General features: G+C 43.3%; 1 protein-coding gene across 1 annotated transcript in view; it reads right to left on the reverse strand.

The window, feature by feature from the left end:
• Window positions 1-16,054, reverse strand: part of FAT2 (FAT atypical cadherin 2) — a 75,333-nt gene that overhangs the window by 22,969 nt on the left and 36,310 nt on the right. The window contains exons 9-15 of the mRNA XM_011371241.1: window positions 15,589-15,799; window positions 9,486-13,544; window positions 7,779-7,975; window positions 6,903-7,056; window positions 4,716-4,949; window positions 3,079-3,462; window positions 483-697 (exon numbers count right to left, since the gene is read on the reverse strand). Of these exons, the coding sequence (XP_011369543.1) occupies window positions 483-697; window positions 3,079-3,462; window positions 4,716-4,949; window positions 6,903-7,056; window positions 7,779-7,975; window positions 9,486-13,544; window positions 15,589-15,799 (5,454 nt within the window). The remainder of the gene's footprint in view (window positions 1-482; window positions 698-3,078; window positions 3,463-4,715; window positions 4,950-6,902; window positions 7,057-7,778; window positions 7,976-9,485; window positions 13,545-15,588; window positions 15,800-16,054) is intronic.

Here is a 16,054-nt window from a genome sequence, read left to right on the forward strand (position 1 = left end):
TGGGGAAAGGCACATCTTCCTTTGTGGTTGGATCTTTGGGAGCATATAGGGAGTGGAAGGGGCTAAGACTGGAAGGCAGAGTGAAGATGGGCATATAGAGTTTCCCTCCATGCAATTGGGAGCAATTACATGTTTCAATGCAAAGAGGTGTTATTTGGCGTCTCCTCCTTCCCTCCCCTCCCACACTGACACTCCATGTCATGCATTGTGACCAGGCTCTTCCCAGGCTCTGGAGCCTCTAGCAGTCCTCTGGGGCCTCTCCCATGCCCCGTTCTGTCAGTACTTGATCTAGATCTTATCAAACATGTCCCTGATACATTTTGTCATGAGAGATAGTTTGGCCAAGTGGCTACAAGTCAGAGTCAAGTCTATACTGTATTTATTGAAAAACTAATCAGTGCTCATAGATGACTGGGGGAAGAAGAGATAAGAATCCACCCCAGAGTCCATGCCCTCCAAAGGACAAAATTGCAGATCCTTACTGTGAGCACAACATCACCCACGAAGGCATTCTCCAAGACCCTCACGCTGTACAGATCCTTGGGGAATCTGGGCCGGTGTTCGTTGATGTCAGTGATGTTGACCACAATTGTGGTCATGTCACTGAGGGAGGAAGAGCTTTTCCGGCTGCACTCAATGGACAGGAAGTACTTGGGGCTTGTCTCAAAGTCCAGGCTCCTGTTGACGTACAAGATCCCTAAAGAAACAAGAAGTAATGGGAGCATTGAGGCAGTTGGGGCCAGAAAGGCAGAGGGCTGAGGGATCTTGAGACGAAACCCAGGACAGGCAGCTCAATAGGGTTGGGAGAGACAGATCTCCTCCATCATCTCCTCCATCATCTTCTCTTTCATCTCCCTCTTTATTTACCCTTATCCATTACCTTCCTCTCTCCCTCCATCTCCTTTCATTTCCCTAATTATTCTCAACGTCAGTATTTCCCTCATTTATTTCTGTAATTTATTAAAATCTCATTTAATTCTATAATATTAAATCTATCTCATGTAGCTCTATAATAACTATATGGAGCAGGAAAAAGTGATTCCCATTTTGTAGGTGAGTCATCTGATGCTCCCAATAGCTAAGTGACCTGCCCAAGCTCATTCAGCTAGTGAAAGACAGATGTTAGATTATAAAGAGGCTTATAATACTCAAAGTTGTTCAACAAATTGTTAGAAGGTAGATTTATTATTCTTAAAACTGGAAAAGAAAATACCAAAAGTTTTTCCTGCCGTTCCTGGATAACCAACTAGTTAATGGTAGGAAACTCTTCTTTATAAAAGAATTCCACAATGAAATATTACTCAGCCATAAGAAGAGATGAAATACTGCCATTTGCAACAACATGGATGAACCTTGAAATAATCATACTAAGCAAAATAAGCCATATAGAAATGTTGAAAATCACATGATATCACTTATATGTGGGATAGAAACCTAAAAGCAACAAATGAACAGGACAAACAGAGACTCATGAACATGGACAATAGACTAGTGGTTACCAGAAGGTGGGTGGAGGGGGGAGGAAAAATAAATAAAATTGACTACTATTAAAAAAAATAAATTAAAAAAAGTCTTTAAAAGAATTCCAGTTAATAAATGAATGAGGAATGATAGGATTAGGAAATCACTGTTTTGCAGCTCCAAATGAAATAATATATCTATAAAATAATCACTAAAGTCTGCTAAAACCATTAGAAGAAGAACTGATGAAGAACTTCATACTGGATAAATCAGGCTGACAACTCCGAGCCCACTGACGATCTTAACCTCAGAAAAAGAACCAGTCATCCTCCCAACATAGTGCGAAGGAGAGCCCAGCATTGTCTACAAAGCATTGTTGCCAAAAATTGAGCTTGAACTTGCAGGTTTTTGCTCCAAATGTCATTTATAGGACTTCTAGGGGCTAGAGGGATATGTTACATGACATCATAAAGATGCAGCTAGCCAATCCAAAATATAATAAATTCTTTCTGACACATGACCCAAGTTTTTCATTAAATAAATGGCAGGGGGGAGTAAACATGAGAGATTAAAAGAGACTTAAGATGTTGCACATAAACCAAATGCAATATGTGAATATTTGGGGGATGTTGACAAACCAATTTCAAAAGGACATTTATAAAATAATCTGAAAAACTATCTGGCTAGGTATTAGACAATATTAAGGGATTATTATCTTTTAGGTGTGATAATGGTATTGTGGTTATGTTTGCAAAAGGATTCCTTATCATTTAGAAATACACACTGAAGTATTTATAAACAAAATGATATGATGTCTAGGATTTGCTTTAAAGTAACTCAGCAATGGGGGGATGTGAGACGTGACAGGTAAAGATGAAACCACTCTGGTCTGTGTTGATAATTCCTGATGCTGGGTGATAGGAACAGGTAGTTTCTATTGTTCTATTTTTTAATATGTTTAAAGTCTACATAATACGAACTTTAAAAGAATATTGCTCAACCATAAGGCGGCTACTTTAGAAGGCAGAGAGCATGGGGGTGTGGGGATGAGTCCGCATAGGGCATGGCCTGACCTGGGGAGTTTCTGGGGCCTTTCCACGAGGTTCTGTGAGTCTCACTAGACCCTTCTGTTGCTAGGAGGAAAGATGAGAGATGGTTTCCTAGCTCTCTCTCTCTCTCTTCATTAAAATAAGGGCAAATCCGGGAGTGCCAGGGTATTTGGTGGGGCACCAGGAGGGAAGCAGGCAGCCTTGTCCTGGGCTGCTGACGCCCTACATTCTAGTAAGTGCTTCTACCCCTGCAGCCAAGAAGGGTGGGTGGCCTCAGCCTCCTGGGGCTGGGGCTGAGCTGAGACTTGAAGCCGTAAACTGTGGCAGGATAGTGGATTGCCGAGGGTCCTGGGTGGGGGTGTGGGGGAATGAGGGTGATTCCACACACGCTGTCCCCAGGGTGCAGAAGGGTACTGGGAGAGATGCAGAGTGAAGAAAGGGCCAAAGGAGGATGGCCACGGGGCGGGGCTTCATGGGGCAAAAATGCTGTGTGTGTGAGGAATCCAAATTCCCACAAGACCCCGCATGCGCATGTGCCCAGGGGCTGTCTCAGGGCTGGCTCTCTCACCTGTGCGGGCATCCAGGCGGAACCTTCGTTGCTCATTCCCACTGACCATGCGGTAGCCGGTCTTCTCGGTACCCGGGCGAGTGAGGGTGGCCAGCTGCAGCACCTCTGTACCAAGCGGGGTGTCCTCCGGCACCTGCACACTGTGCTCAGTGTTCAGAAACACAGGCAGGTAGTCTTCGAGGCCCACCACGGAGACCGTGACGGTGCCCAGCGTGGACAGCGGGGTTGGCGTGCCCAGGTCAGAGGCACGGACAGTGAGCAGCAGTGCTGCCTGTGGCCTGACCCGCAGCGGCTTCTCCAGCCGAATCACGCCTGTGGTGGCCTCTATGGAAAAGAGGCCTTCCGCAGAGTCAGTCAGAGAGTAAACCACTTGAGCATTGGCGCCTGTGGGGAAGACCGAGGTCGTTTGAAGGGTTAATGGTAAACTGGTGCAAGGTCAAGGGATGTGTCCTAGAAGGGAGGTGGGATTGAAAACATGAAATTGAAGCCACTAGGGTTCCTCCACCCCAGGAGGGAAGGTTGGGGCTGGAGCAGATAGTCACCACCTCCCGGTCTTGGAAGGGCTGTCATGGGCCAAAGTCTAGGAGATCTGTGTGGCTGTCGAAGGCAGGACCTGGACTGATGCTTGTCAGCTCCAAACAGATAGCAGTTGATAATTACCTGAGGTACCATGAAAGGAAGGGCTGCCTAGGAAGTAGGGAGCTTCCTGTCCCTAGAGGTGAGTAAGCTCTGGCTTACTGAGCATTTACAGGGCCTTGTAGCCATTAGATGCATTTGTGCTGACTATTTGTCCTCCCTAGAACCCCTGCGACCCTCCGATATATCTCACCTCTTCACTGACAAGCTAAAACTCACTTCCTCTAGGAAGTCTTAAATTTACTTTGCTGGTGTCAGAGCAGGGTATTTTGATCTCACTTTTATCATCATTGTAATCATTGTCATATCCTACATTGATCTAGCTATTTTGACCTGAGGGCATTTTTTACCCTACCTCAATTATAAAATTTGACTCAAGAAAATTGGACACACACACTTATACAGACATATGTACATGTCATATATGTGTGTGTATGTGTGTATATAAACTACAATAAAACACTTAATGATGGCAGAAGATATAATTGGTATAATATAGAACAAATACCCCTGGATGAATCAAATTTGCTTTGTAAATTAACCCTAATTAGAATTAACCCTAATGAAAATGATATAATTAAAGTTAAAATGTAAAATATTGAAAATGATTCCACTTCATTGTATAGAAAATTGATCAAGGAATTTAAAAGGCTTAATGGAGTACATGCCCAAAATTTCTTTCTTGTGGCAAATTAATCAGTTGAATATTTCTGATTGTTGTATTTCAGATTAAATGTTTGTATTCAAAATGTCCTTGGGATTAAAAGACAAGACAGGTTTGAAAGGGCTCTAGGTATAAGCGGCAATGAGAAACAATGAGGCTGAAGTGCCCTGTCTCGGCCTCAAAAGAGTGCCAAAATCTTTTGTCACATTGCACGTCGGTATGGAGTTTGTGGACAAACATTTTTTACTCTTAAGTGTCCACAGACTTACCAGTCCCAGAGCCAAACCTTTGCCCAAGGTGACCCTGTGAGCAAATGGCTTCCAATCCTTATTCTTACCTTGATCAGGATCCCGGGCCAATACCACCGCCACGGGGGTCTTCACCGTTGTGTTGTCGAAGACAGCCACAGCACAGTGACTGGGGAAGAACCGGGGGGCGTTGTCATTCACATCCTCCACGTGGAGGGTCACATCTGCCTGGCAAGACTGGCCCCCTCCATCCGTTGCCTTGGCAACAAGGCTGTAGATATCCTTCCTCTCTCGGTCTAGGGCTGTGAGTGTAGTCAGCTCCCCTGGCCAGAGAAATGACAACAAGTGAGCTTTTTCTGGGCGATGGGATCCCAGCACATGCCTTCTAGATATCTGTGAGAGACAAAGCCAACCTCACAGAGTTTTGTCCCAGAGAAAAGAAGTCAGTCCTGCGTATGTATGGTTAGGGAAGAAGCTCAGCCTCTATCCCCTGCACCTGCTCACTTCCCTAATTCTCGCAAACTCATTCCAGCACCACATCATCAATCTGAGATCCACGCCAACAAAGTACAAAGAGGCACAACACTTTTAAAGAACATTTAGGCAATTTCTAACAACACATAAAATGTATTTATCCTTTGGCCCACAATTCTAGGAATACATCCTATAGAATAATCAACCCAACAGATATTCTCTGCATAATTGTTTATAACAGCATCGTATTGAAAACATCCCCTATGTTTTTCAGAAAAGGACTGGTTAAATATATTATGATTTAGCCATACAATAAAATACTCTGCAACCAAGAAGGAATTATAATAGAGCTTTATTTACTGCCTTGCTAATTTCTCTAAGATATTGCTATGTGAAAAAAAGCAGTCACAAAATATTCTATATAGAGATTTTGGAGCTGTGTGGAAAATAAGTCAGATAGAATATATACCAAGAGTGCTTATCTTTGGGGGAGGGGCTGCTTATTGTTCAGACTTTCCAATTTCTGCATAGTTTGCACCTACATTGTTTGAATTTTTGCACAATGAGCATGTATCATTTCCATATTCAGAGAAACCACCCATTTTTTAAGGCCCCACTGTTACCCTGCAGCTGAACAAACAGCAGCAGAGAGCGATCAGGTAACCCACCTGGAATGACTCAGCATGCCCACACTGGGGTCAGGAAGGACAATGTTATCTCCTGTCTATCCAGACAGCTTCCTGGGACACTACTCTCACCTGCCACCTCCCTGCTCAGGAATCTCCAAGGCTACTGGTTCCGAGCCAAGTGTTGGTAGCTGGCCCTCCGTGCCCAGGGCCTTCTGTGCTGTCCATCCCCACGTCCTCCCCTACAGCATCAGAATAGGGATCCCATCTCTGTGGGCTGTTCTTCCAAAGGAAGTAGACCCACCCACCCACCAGACTCTCACAGCCCAACCTCTCCCAGGTATTCGTGGTCTGTCCTGCAGGGCTGTCTGCTTCCTGCTCTCTGCTTTGTCCCTTAACTGTTGAAAATGACAATGGCAACCACATCTATCGAACTCTTATTATGTGCCAGACCTGGGCTAGGCTTCCGCAAGCTTTATCTCTGATCCTTATAACAATCCTATGAAGTTTTACCCCCAGTCTGCAGAATATGCATCTTGAGATTTTATCTTTGACCTTGATGCTCACCTGCCTAAATTCGTCAGAGGCTCTAAACATGGGATTTGGCTCCCCCATCCTGAGGGTCTCATCCTTTGCCCTCTCTCCTTCTATTCTGTGCATCAGTTTTTGGCCTTCCATCAGGTCCTGATGTGCACACTCTTTTCCAAAACAAGGTCCTTGTATAAATTCTCCTGCCTCGAATGTTTATTCCTATTACTTATTACTCCTTCATCTACCCTGGCTAACTCTTATATGTCCTCAAGCCTCACATAAAATATCTTTCTTCAGGGAGGTTTTACTTAATCCCACTCCTATGCCTAAATCAAGTTCTCTCATCAAAACTCCTCTTAAACTTCTGCATTTTTTCTTAACTCAGTACATTTAAACCACTGATTCAATGACTGCCTTTTCTACTAGATTATAAAGGCCAATCTTGTCTTATTAGCCTATTGATTATGTCCCCAGCATCTAGTGCAATGCTTAGCACATAGTGCCAATATATGTTTGCGGAGTGGATGGATGGATGGGTGGATAAGTGAATTCCTGTTTCTTCCCCCAAGGAACCTACCATAGTACTGGGCACTTGTTATTCAGTAAATAAGTTCTTGGCTCAATCCTGCAGCTCAGGAAACCCACCTGTATGTGGATCTAGTTTAAATTCATCTGCTCCAGGGCCGTGCAGGGAATACGTGATCTGAGCATTGGTATCAGAGTCCAGGTCTGTTGCAGAAACTTTCAAAATGAAGTGTCCTGGAGCTATATCTTCACTGACTTTGCCACTATAGAGAAGCTGAAGATGGAAGACAAAGAAGAGGGAAGTTGAGGGAGTTACACTTAGGTCTAGAGAGAGGCAAAGTGACAGGGAGACAGAAACAGAGAGAGATTGGAGGGGAAAGATGGACACACACACATACACCATGGGAAATTTAGGGTTGAATTATATGAGGCTGTGAGGGAAGTATCCATTATGTAAAATGTAACTGCCCTGTCTACATGTTTGTGAATACGGACAACCTGGAGGAGGGTATCTGTGTTGGTCTGTATTACCCATGCAGATGTGGGGATACGCATATGTGGGCCTGAGGGCAGTGCAGGGTGTCCCTGCGTGGGGGCAGGCCTCTATGGATATATTTGGTAATGATCCATGCTAACAAGCTGAGCCGTGGAGGGAGTTTCCCATTGGGCATGGCAGACTGTGTTTGGAGAATGAAAAAGTTAATTTACTTCTGGGTATGTTTTGCAGAGAAATGGGCCTTTGTAGGGGTTTTAGGGGAGAGGTATGAACCAGGGGTCCTAAAGAGCTTGGTGACATCCCTATGGGGAGGCCAAAGAATTACCTAGAATGACCCTGCCCAAGGCACTAGTCTGAGGCCAGCTGAGGAGAAGCAAGACAGGTGTGGTCAATAATGGCCAGCCTAAGAGATGGTCCCCTGAGTCCTTCTCCTTCCTCTTGCCCTTCGCTCCAGCTTCCTTGCTTCCACTGCCCCCCGCCCCACCCCACCAGGCTCTCACCTGTGAGCACTGAGGGCTGTTATCATTGATGTCCAGGACGAAGATCTCCACAATGACCGCAACCTGGAACTTGCCATCTGAAGCTGTGATTCTGAGCAAGTACTTGGCCATGTCCTCACGGTCTAGGGTCTTCCTCGAGAAAATCCTCCATTCATCTCCAACTTGGCTGATGCCAAACTGGCCCAAGGGGTCTCCCTCTAAAATCGTGAGACAGAGATTCCAGAAGCTGAGCAACAGGAATGAACCAGGTCTTGTACCACAAGTGGCGGCCCACCTGACACTTTTAGGATTGCTGGGAAAGACAAAATTTTCCTCCCTTGACTAGGGACCCACTGCTCTACACTGAGTCAGTTATTTGGTATTCTGAAGCACAGCTGTGTCTTTCGACTTCAAATCATCACTGCAAGAAGCACCGCTCCAAAATATGTGGCCGAGGGACAGGTTTCTTATTTTTCGTGCCTTGGAAGAAGTTGGAGGAAGTTAAAGGGAAGCAAATTTTAATTCTATACAAGAACTTTTTTTAGTATCTATTCAACAATGGAGGGGTGGAAAGTGATCAACAACACTAAACTCTCTGAGGTCTTAGTTTACAATTGAGGACACAGACTAAGTGGAGAGTCAGATGATCAGCAGGTTTGCTTCTGAGTCATCTTTCCTTGACACCAGGCACTGGTAGGGGAGATGGATTTCTGAGATTCCAAGATTCGAGAGTTCCAAGATTCAGCTATTCTAAGAGTTGATGACACATTGACATTATTTTATTACTCAGAGATTTTAAGACTTTTGTATTTTTAACAGTCTGATACTATAAGATGATGAGATTCTATTTCCCTAAGACTCCATATTTCGAACAGCTCTGATCCAGGATCTGACTTCAGGATTTTATGATTCTTAGTTGGAACTTCAGGTTCATTAACTCTCCTGTAGACGGATGTGATAGGAACCATGTCTATGGGAACAGGATGACATGGCACCTTGAAGACGGAGGAAGAAACACTGAGAATCAAATACTCTTTTTGCTATTGGTTGGCTTTTTCAGCCATTGGACAGGAATTGGGGTAATTTAGGTTTGCAGTAGGTATCCACTGAAGAAAGCAGATGGCAGAGTGTGATTTTAATCCCAGCCCTGACAGAAGTTTGCAGTGTGAGTTTCTCCCTCTATCTGGGTTTTGGTTCTCACGTGTGTGAAATGAGGGGATTGGGCTGGAATCATATCTAAGGAAATGTTTTCACTTCAACACTTAGATTCTATGATTGACTAAAAAGCATTTTCTACCACCCACAACTTGCTCTCGGCAAGATACTACTCTAAAGGACAGTCACTTGACAGAGTTTTCACGGATCACATAACTGTTGATGCCTTCTGCATCTCCCAGAAGCTGAGAACAGTTACAGTATCTCCCTTATGTTCTATCTACTCCACCTAAAGTCATAAGAGATCCTCTTTGCAAAGCACTTTCCAAGTTATAGGGAGCTCTCAAAACTTTTTCAAGTTAAATTTTACCAGTATCCCCGTCGGGTGAATGAGAACAGGCATGCCAAGTCTATAGATGGAGCAATTGAGGTTCTGGGAGGTTCAGTGATTTACCTAAGGTCCCACTGTTAATAAGTGGCAGAGCCAGGTCTTAAACCTATGTCTTAGGGTGCCTCTTACTGAACGCTTTTCAATATACCCCAATGCCTCCATTCTGAGACAGGTATCCTTACCTGTGATGTAGCAGGTGACCTGTCTGTTCTGCTCAGATATATCAGCATCAAAGGTTTTGAGAGTGGCCACAGGTTCACCAGGTTCACTATTCTCAACCACAGATCCTCTGTAGTCTTCAGAAGCAAATTGGGGAGCATTGTCATTCTCATCTGTAATGGAAACTTCTACCAGGACCTGAGAAGATAGCTGGATGGTCCGGCCATTGTCATAGGCCATCACATAAAAGTGGTAGGTCTGGCGGGTCTCACAGTCAAGTTCCTGGAGTGTAGTGATCCAGCCAGTCTCACTGTCAATGGCAAAGAGCTCATGGATATTGTTATCAGGGTCCACTGGCAGCCTGTAACTCACTTGGCCATCATTTCCAGTGTCCTGGTCATTGGCAGTCACTTGTATGACTGAGGTCCCCACTGGCATATTCTCAGTGAGGACAGCCTTATATGGATCAGCCTCAAATATAGGCCTATTATCATTGACATCCTTCACTTGGATGTTTACAGTCACCAAGGAAACCAAGTAAGTGTCGTTATGGGGGCAATGTGCCATCAAATCAATCTGGTACCATTTGGTGGACTCATAGTCCATGGCCTTCCTCACCTTTAGAGCCCCTGTGTTTCGGTCCAAGGAGAAGACACCATCCCTGTTGCTCTCTGGTGTGGTGCCCTTCACCAGACTATAGATGACTGGATCTTGAGCTGCCACTGCTTTAACAGAACCAATTTCAGACCCTTCTGAAAGGTCCTCAGATACAGAGAAACTATACAGAGGTTCAGAAAATTTGGGCAAGGATACTTCGTTATCAACCACCTGAAGTCGTAACAGCACTAGAGAGTTCCAGTGAGGAGGACCCCCATCTTGGGCTTTGATTTTTAAGTCAAAGGCTCGATTTTCCAATCCCACCAGGCTCTCTTTCACCTTGACAACACCAGTGGTTGGGTTGATTTCAATGATCTCTTCATCCAAGTCCTCGATCGAGTCCACTGAGTAGGTGACATCGGCATTTCGACCTTCATCTGCGTCATAGGCCAGCACCTGGATAACTGGGGAGTCTTTACTGACATTGGACTGGACGGACACTGTGTACTCAGAGGCTTTGAACTGTGGGGCATTGTCATTTTCATCTGTGAGGATGATCTTCACAGTGCAGAAGGCCACTCTTCCTCCTCCATCCTGAGCCATGACCTTAATAGCAATGACTCTTTCTGTTGAATTTTCCCGATCCAGTTTCTGCAGAGTGGTGATCTGGCCAAGGGGGTTTATGGAGAACTTCTCACCTGCTAGTTTATTGATGATGGTATATTCTACAGTACCATAGGGACCACTATCTTTGTCTATGGCTAGCAACTCAATCACCTTGGTTCCTACCTTTGCATTCTCTGCTAATTCTGCCTCATAAACATGCTGCTGGAACTCTGGGCTGTACTTGTTGGCATTTGTAGTGTTGATATACACAGGCACAGTTGCTCGGAAGACCCCATCGGAAGCACCTACTCTCAAATTGTAAGAAGAGTCCAGGTGCCTTTTGCAAAGGTTCAGCATAGAAATTATTCCTGATGAGCTGTTAATGGAGAAGTGCCGGTCCTGATTGCCAGAGAGAATCAGGTACTCTAGGTGGGGGGTGTCCATGCTGTCGGGATCAAGAGCTTGAACTTTGAGAACTAGGTGTCCACAGGTTGCTAGCTCACTGACATTGGCTTCATACTGAGGTTGCCTGAACTCTGGAGGGTTGTCATTGATGTCAGACACACCGACAACCACAAGGGTTTCACCAGTGAGTGGGGGGTCTCCTCTATCCATGGCCCTGACCTTCACATGAAAGTGCTGTTGGGCTTCATAATCCAGCTCTTTAACTGTGGACATCTCCCCTGTGCTCCCATTGATCTGGAAGAATTTGGAAACATCTGAGCCATCTTCTATGATCTGATAGGAGACATCACGGTTCTGCCCTGAGTCCTGGTCAGAAGCCAACAGTTGGATCACAGGAGTCTGAGCAGGCAAGCCTTCTGAGACTGATGTGGTGTAGACCAATTGGGAGAAAGTGGGAGGATTGTCATTGACGTCCTCCACCAGGACTTCCACTATGGCTACAGAAAATGATCCCAGAGCTGTGTCTGTGGCTCTGACTGTGAACACATGTTTGGTCTTAGACTCATAGTCCAAAGGGCCTGTTACTGTTAGAACACCAGTCTTAAAGTCAATGGTGAACAGCATCAAAGGCTCTTCTTCCACAATGTTGTAGATGAGACGGTGTCCTTCTGGACTCCGGGCCTGGGTGTGGAGAATTGGGGTATAGAGTGTGATATTTTCAGGCACTCTGACTTTATAATAAGGACTCTGAAACAGTGGGTTGGATTTATTTCTTACGATGACAAGTACCTCTTCCTTGGTCTGGAGGGATGGGGTTCCTCCATCCCGAGCAATGACTTTGAGGTGATACTTATTTAAAGCTTGATAATCAAAGGGTTTCTTCAGTGATATGTCCCCAAGATATGGGTCAATTCGAAAATATGTATAATCTTCTGCAAATGCATATGTGACAGCACCATTTACCCCCAAGTCTTGGTCAGTGGCAGATACCTGAAAGAGGACATCCCCTGGCTCTGTGCCATCTTGGATGATTGTGTAATAAGGCAGATGCTTAAATTCGGGATGATTGTCATTGACATCCTCAATAGAGACTCTGACCAGAGCCTGAGCCACCCGCTGAGGGGTCCGATTGTCCCTCAATTCCACTGCCACCTCATGAGTGTCCTGCTGTTCTCGGTCAAATGCTACACCTCTCGTCTGCAACACGCCTGCTGACTTGACCATACAAAACATATCTGTGCCATTTAAGAGGAAGTAGTAAAGAGTGTCATTCAAATGATTTCCCTGGACACCAAGAATCACCAATGCCTTTCTATCTCGCAAATTCTCTTTCACTGTTGCCCTGTAGACATCCTGGTCAAACTGTAAACTTGTGTTAAGAGCTTGTGTCAGAGAAATTTTTACCAGTGCAGTATCTTGGTACAGGCCATCAGAAGCCCTGATGGTGAGTTCTCGAGAGTGTCCCAGGAGAACGGGATTCAACACAGATATGCGACCATTGATGGGATGGATAGCAACAGCTTCATCAGCATTGCCTGTTTTGATGCTATAATTGACTTCCGAGTCATCGTCACTGGCCCACACCTCAAGGAGATCCATACCCCGATGGATGGGCTTCACTACTGTTACTTCATATATTTGGTCTGAGAACCTGGGAGGAGAGTCATTTACATCTCTAATATAGATGATGACCTGGGCAGACCTGGGTGCAAATAAGATGGGGCTTCCTTGGTCATGGACATAGATGCTGAATTGCAAAGAGGGCATGCTCTCGTAATCCATCTCTGATATGATGGATAGTGTTCCCATGCTGGGATCAATTTTGACATACTTCAAGGCCTCTTGGTCTAAAAGTTCATAAACCAACAAGGAATTAGCTTCTTTGTCATTGTCAGAGGCACGAATCACAAAGGGGTTGTTTTTTTCATCCATGATCATGCTGTACAGTGGAGCTGCTTCACTAATTTGGCCCACAAAAGTCGACTTTAAGAACATGGGAGCATTGTCATTTTCGTCAATGATGTAAACAAGAACTGTGACATCAGTAAATGCTCCCGCCATATTGCTACCTCGGATTTTCAGCTGGTAAGATGAAATTTTCTCATGGTCCAAGTTCTTCTGGGTGGAAATGAGACCAGAATACGAGTTCATGGAGAATACACCATCCTTGTTTCCCTCTCTTAACTCAAAGGTGACTTCAGAGGAGCTTGCAGCTGAGACAAGGAGAATCGGGGAACCAATGGGGATTGATTCAGGAATCTCTACAAAGTACTCAGCTTTTGAAAAGATGGGGGCGCTGCTCTCTGAGGGGTAGACATGAATGATCACTGTAGCCAGGTCATGCCACCGTGGGGAGCCTTGATCTTCTGCCTTCACTGTCAGAGTATACCGTGCATGCTTTGCCTGATCAAGTTTCTGGGCTAGAGTGATGATGCCTAGTAGGGTATTTATGTTGAAGAAACCCTCGTTGTTCCCTGAAACAAAAGACAAGACAAACTGAAGTTTATCACATCCTCAAGAGGTACCAACTAGGCTCTAGATTAGTAAAGAAGCCATAAAACTTGGACATGGCAAAATTCACATCCCACGCAACCCTGGATTTAGTTATGATATAGCGTGTAGGGTGGTTATATATTTTATAAAATTCCTTACAGGGTGCACATAGTAGGTGCTCCATAAATGGCAGTTTCAATGATCACTAAGTCTTTGGGTCACAACTTGAAGCTACAAACCAAAGCTGCAGTCGGTCTTTGAAACAAAGAAAAGAGACTTATACTTTATAGAAAAAGCACATTCCACCATGTATTTCAGTGATGCCTTTTATAGGAAAAGCTTTAGTTACTGTATACAGAATTTTTAACCATCCTTTACATAACTTTTAATACCTTTGTTAACTTTTAATACCTTTGTTTATATATTCGGAAGATGAAAATTATAAAATAGACTCATAAATTGTTGAAATTGGTAGGGACTTTAAAAACCACCTTGTCTATTCCCCATATAGTGTGGGAAAGTCCTTGTCAGGCTTGGGGAGTGAGTGGCAAGGAATAAAGTGAGGAGGGACTGGATAGACCCAGATCTTGAGGCTCCTGATCAAACGCCATTTCCACCACACCTGAATTTCCTAAATTTTGGGCATTCTCACACTGCCTTTATAATTTTTTCTATATCCAGCCACTACCTATACTATTTTACATTATTACTTAATGGATATTTTCCTTTAAATTAGTTCATTTTTCGATTTTAAAATATTTCAACAGGCAACTTTATATTGCTACTTGAAAAGGAAAATCATTATTGCTTGCCACAAATCAGAGGTTACCATAAAAACAAGTCAATGGAAAACATCTTATTAAAATTTGGATAAAATCAGTGCTTGCTAAAGGGTCTGAGCCTGAGACCTATTTTCCTCTTTAGTAAAACCGAAGAGTAGCAAGTGTTAGAAAAACTATGGCTGAGTGCCGTTTTCTTCTTTATACTTTTCTGTGTTTTCTATGTTTTAAAAATGAACATGCGTTACTTCTATAATCAGAAGAATATTTTAAAGTAAATCTTATCTATAAAATAAAATTAGTACCTCCATCATCAGGGTTGTCAATGAGATAAAATGAGATAAAAGATGTTATTAAACTTCATAAATCATAAAAAGTAAGCAATTAATGGGTTATAATGTGTAGTATTGTTCTTCAGGGATAACAATTTCTGTTTTTTTCAAAAAAGAAAATATTTTAAAAAGCTCTGATTTCCTGAAAGTATATGAGATACTGATAAGCAATAAACAAATATTATGCTCTATTAAGATAGAGAGCAAGTCATGTTCATCTCTGTCCCTCCAGAGCATCCAGGTCTCTGCAGTATTAATTATTATTAAAGATAATTAAATATGAATTATCAAACATTAAAAATTAGTGGGAAACTAGATATTAGCACTTTGTTACATTAATTACCTATAATTAACACTTATCAATGATAGCAATAACCTCTGGCATTTGTATAATCTACAGTTTACAACATATATTAATATACGTTTTCTCTTTTAATCTTTACAAAGACTTTCTGGCACAAGTAATGTTATCTCATTTTTGAAATGAAGAAAACTATATAACAGATACAAAATCATGATGTATTCTTAGCAGAAAATTAAAATTACTTCTAAAACTATGCCATACATCTTTTAAAGTATTTATAGGTCCCTTCTTTTATACAGGCACAAAGATTACATTTTAAAATGTGGCATAAACTTCATAAGCATTCTCTATGTGTATTGTTTTTGATGGGTTTATATAATATACATGTGAAATCTCCCATAACACGAGTAGTCCCTTAGTGTTGCTCTTACCATCTTTGGAATTATATTACTTAGATGATTATAATCCTAGGGAATGGCTCTAGGATGATAATTCACCAAAGCTTAGAAAGCTTAACCCTTGATTAACTTGCAAATATATGGCTTTGGTGCTTTTCCTTATTACTAAAGCCCCTTCTCCCATGCTCTGGACTCATAGCCAGGCCTCTCACCTTTCAGAAAGGAGTACTGGACCTCAGCATTGACTCCCCGGTCACTATCCATGGCTCGGACTTGGAGGAGCTCTGTGTCAAGGGCTGTGGTGTCAGGAATATTTGTCTCATAGTGGAGCTGGGTGAAGCGGGGTGGGTGGAGGTTTCCATCCTCCACCTGAATGGACACCCACACAAAGTTCCTCTTGATGGGCATCTCCTGGTCTCTGACCTATGATCCCAAAAGGGCAGTGGGGTGAGCAGCAGATGGAATGGGAAGAGGCAGTGTTAGATTAAGGTCAATGAAATAGAATGCCAATGAGAAATTGTACCCAATTGTAACTCTCTGTATTCCTTTAAATTTTGCTCTCATTTATGCTTTTTTTTCCTTTTAAAATAAGTTTATTAATTATTGATTATTAGGCTTAGCTATTTTAATGTGTAATTCCACTTTGAGAGAAAGGAAGAAGTAAACAGAGAAATAGTA

Source organism: Pteropus vampyrus, unplaced genomic scaffold (genome assembly GCF_000151845.1).
Source record: "Pteropus vampyrus isolate Shadow unplaced genomic scaffold, Pvam_2.0 Scaffold185, whole genome shotgun sequence".
NCBI lineage: Eukaryota > Metazoa > Chordata > Mammalia > Chiroptera > Pteropodidae > Pteropus > Pteropus vampyrus.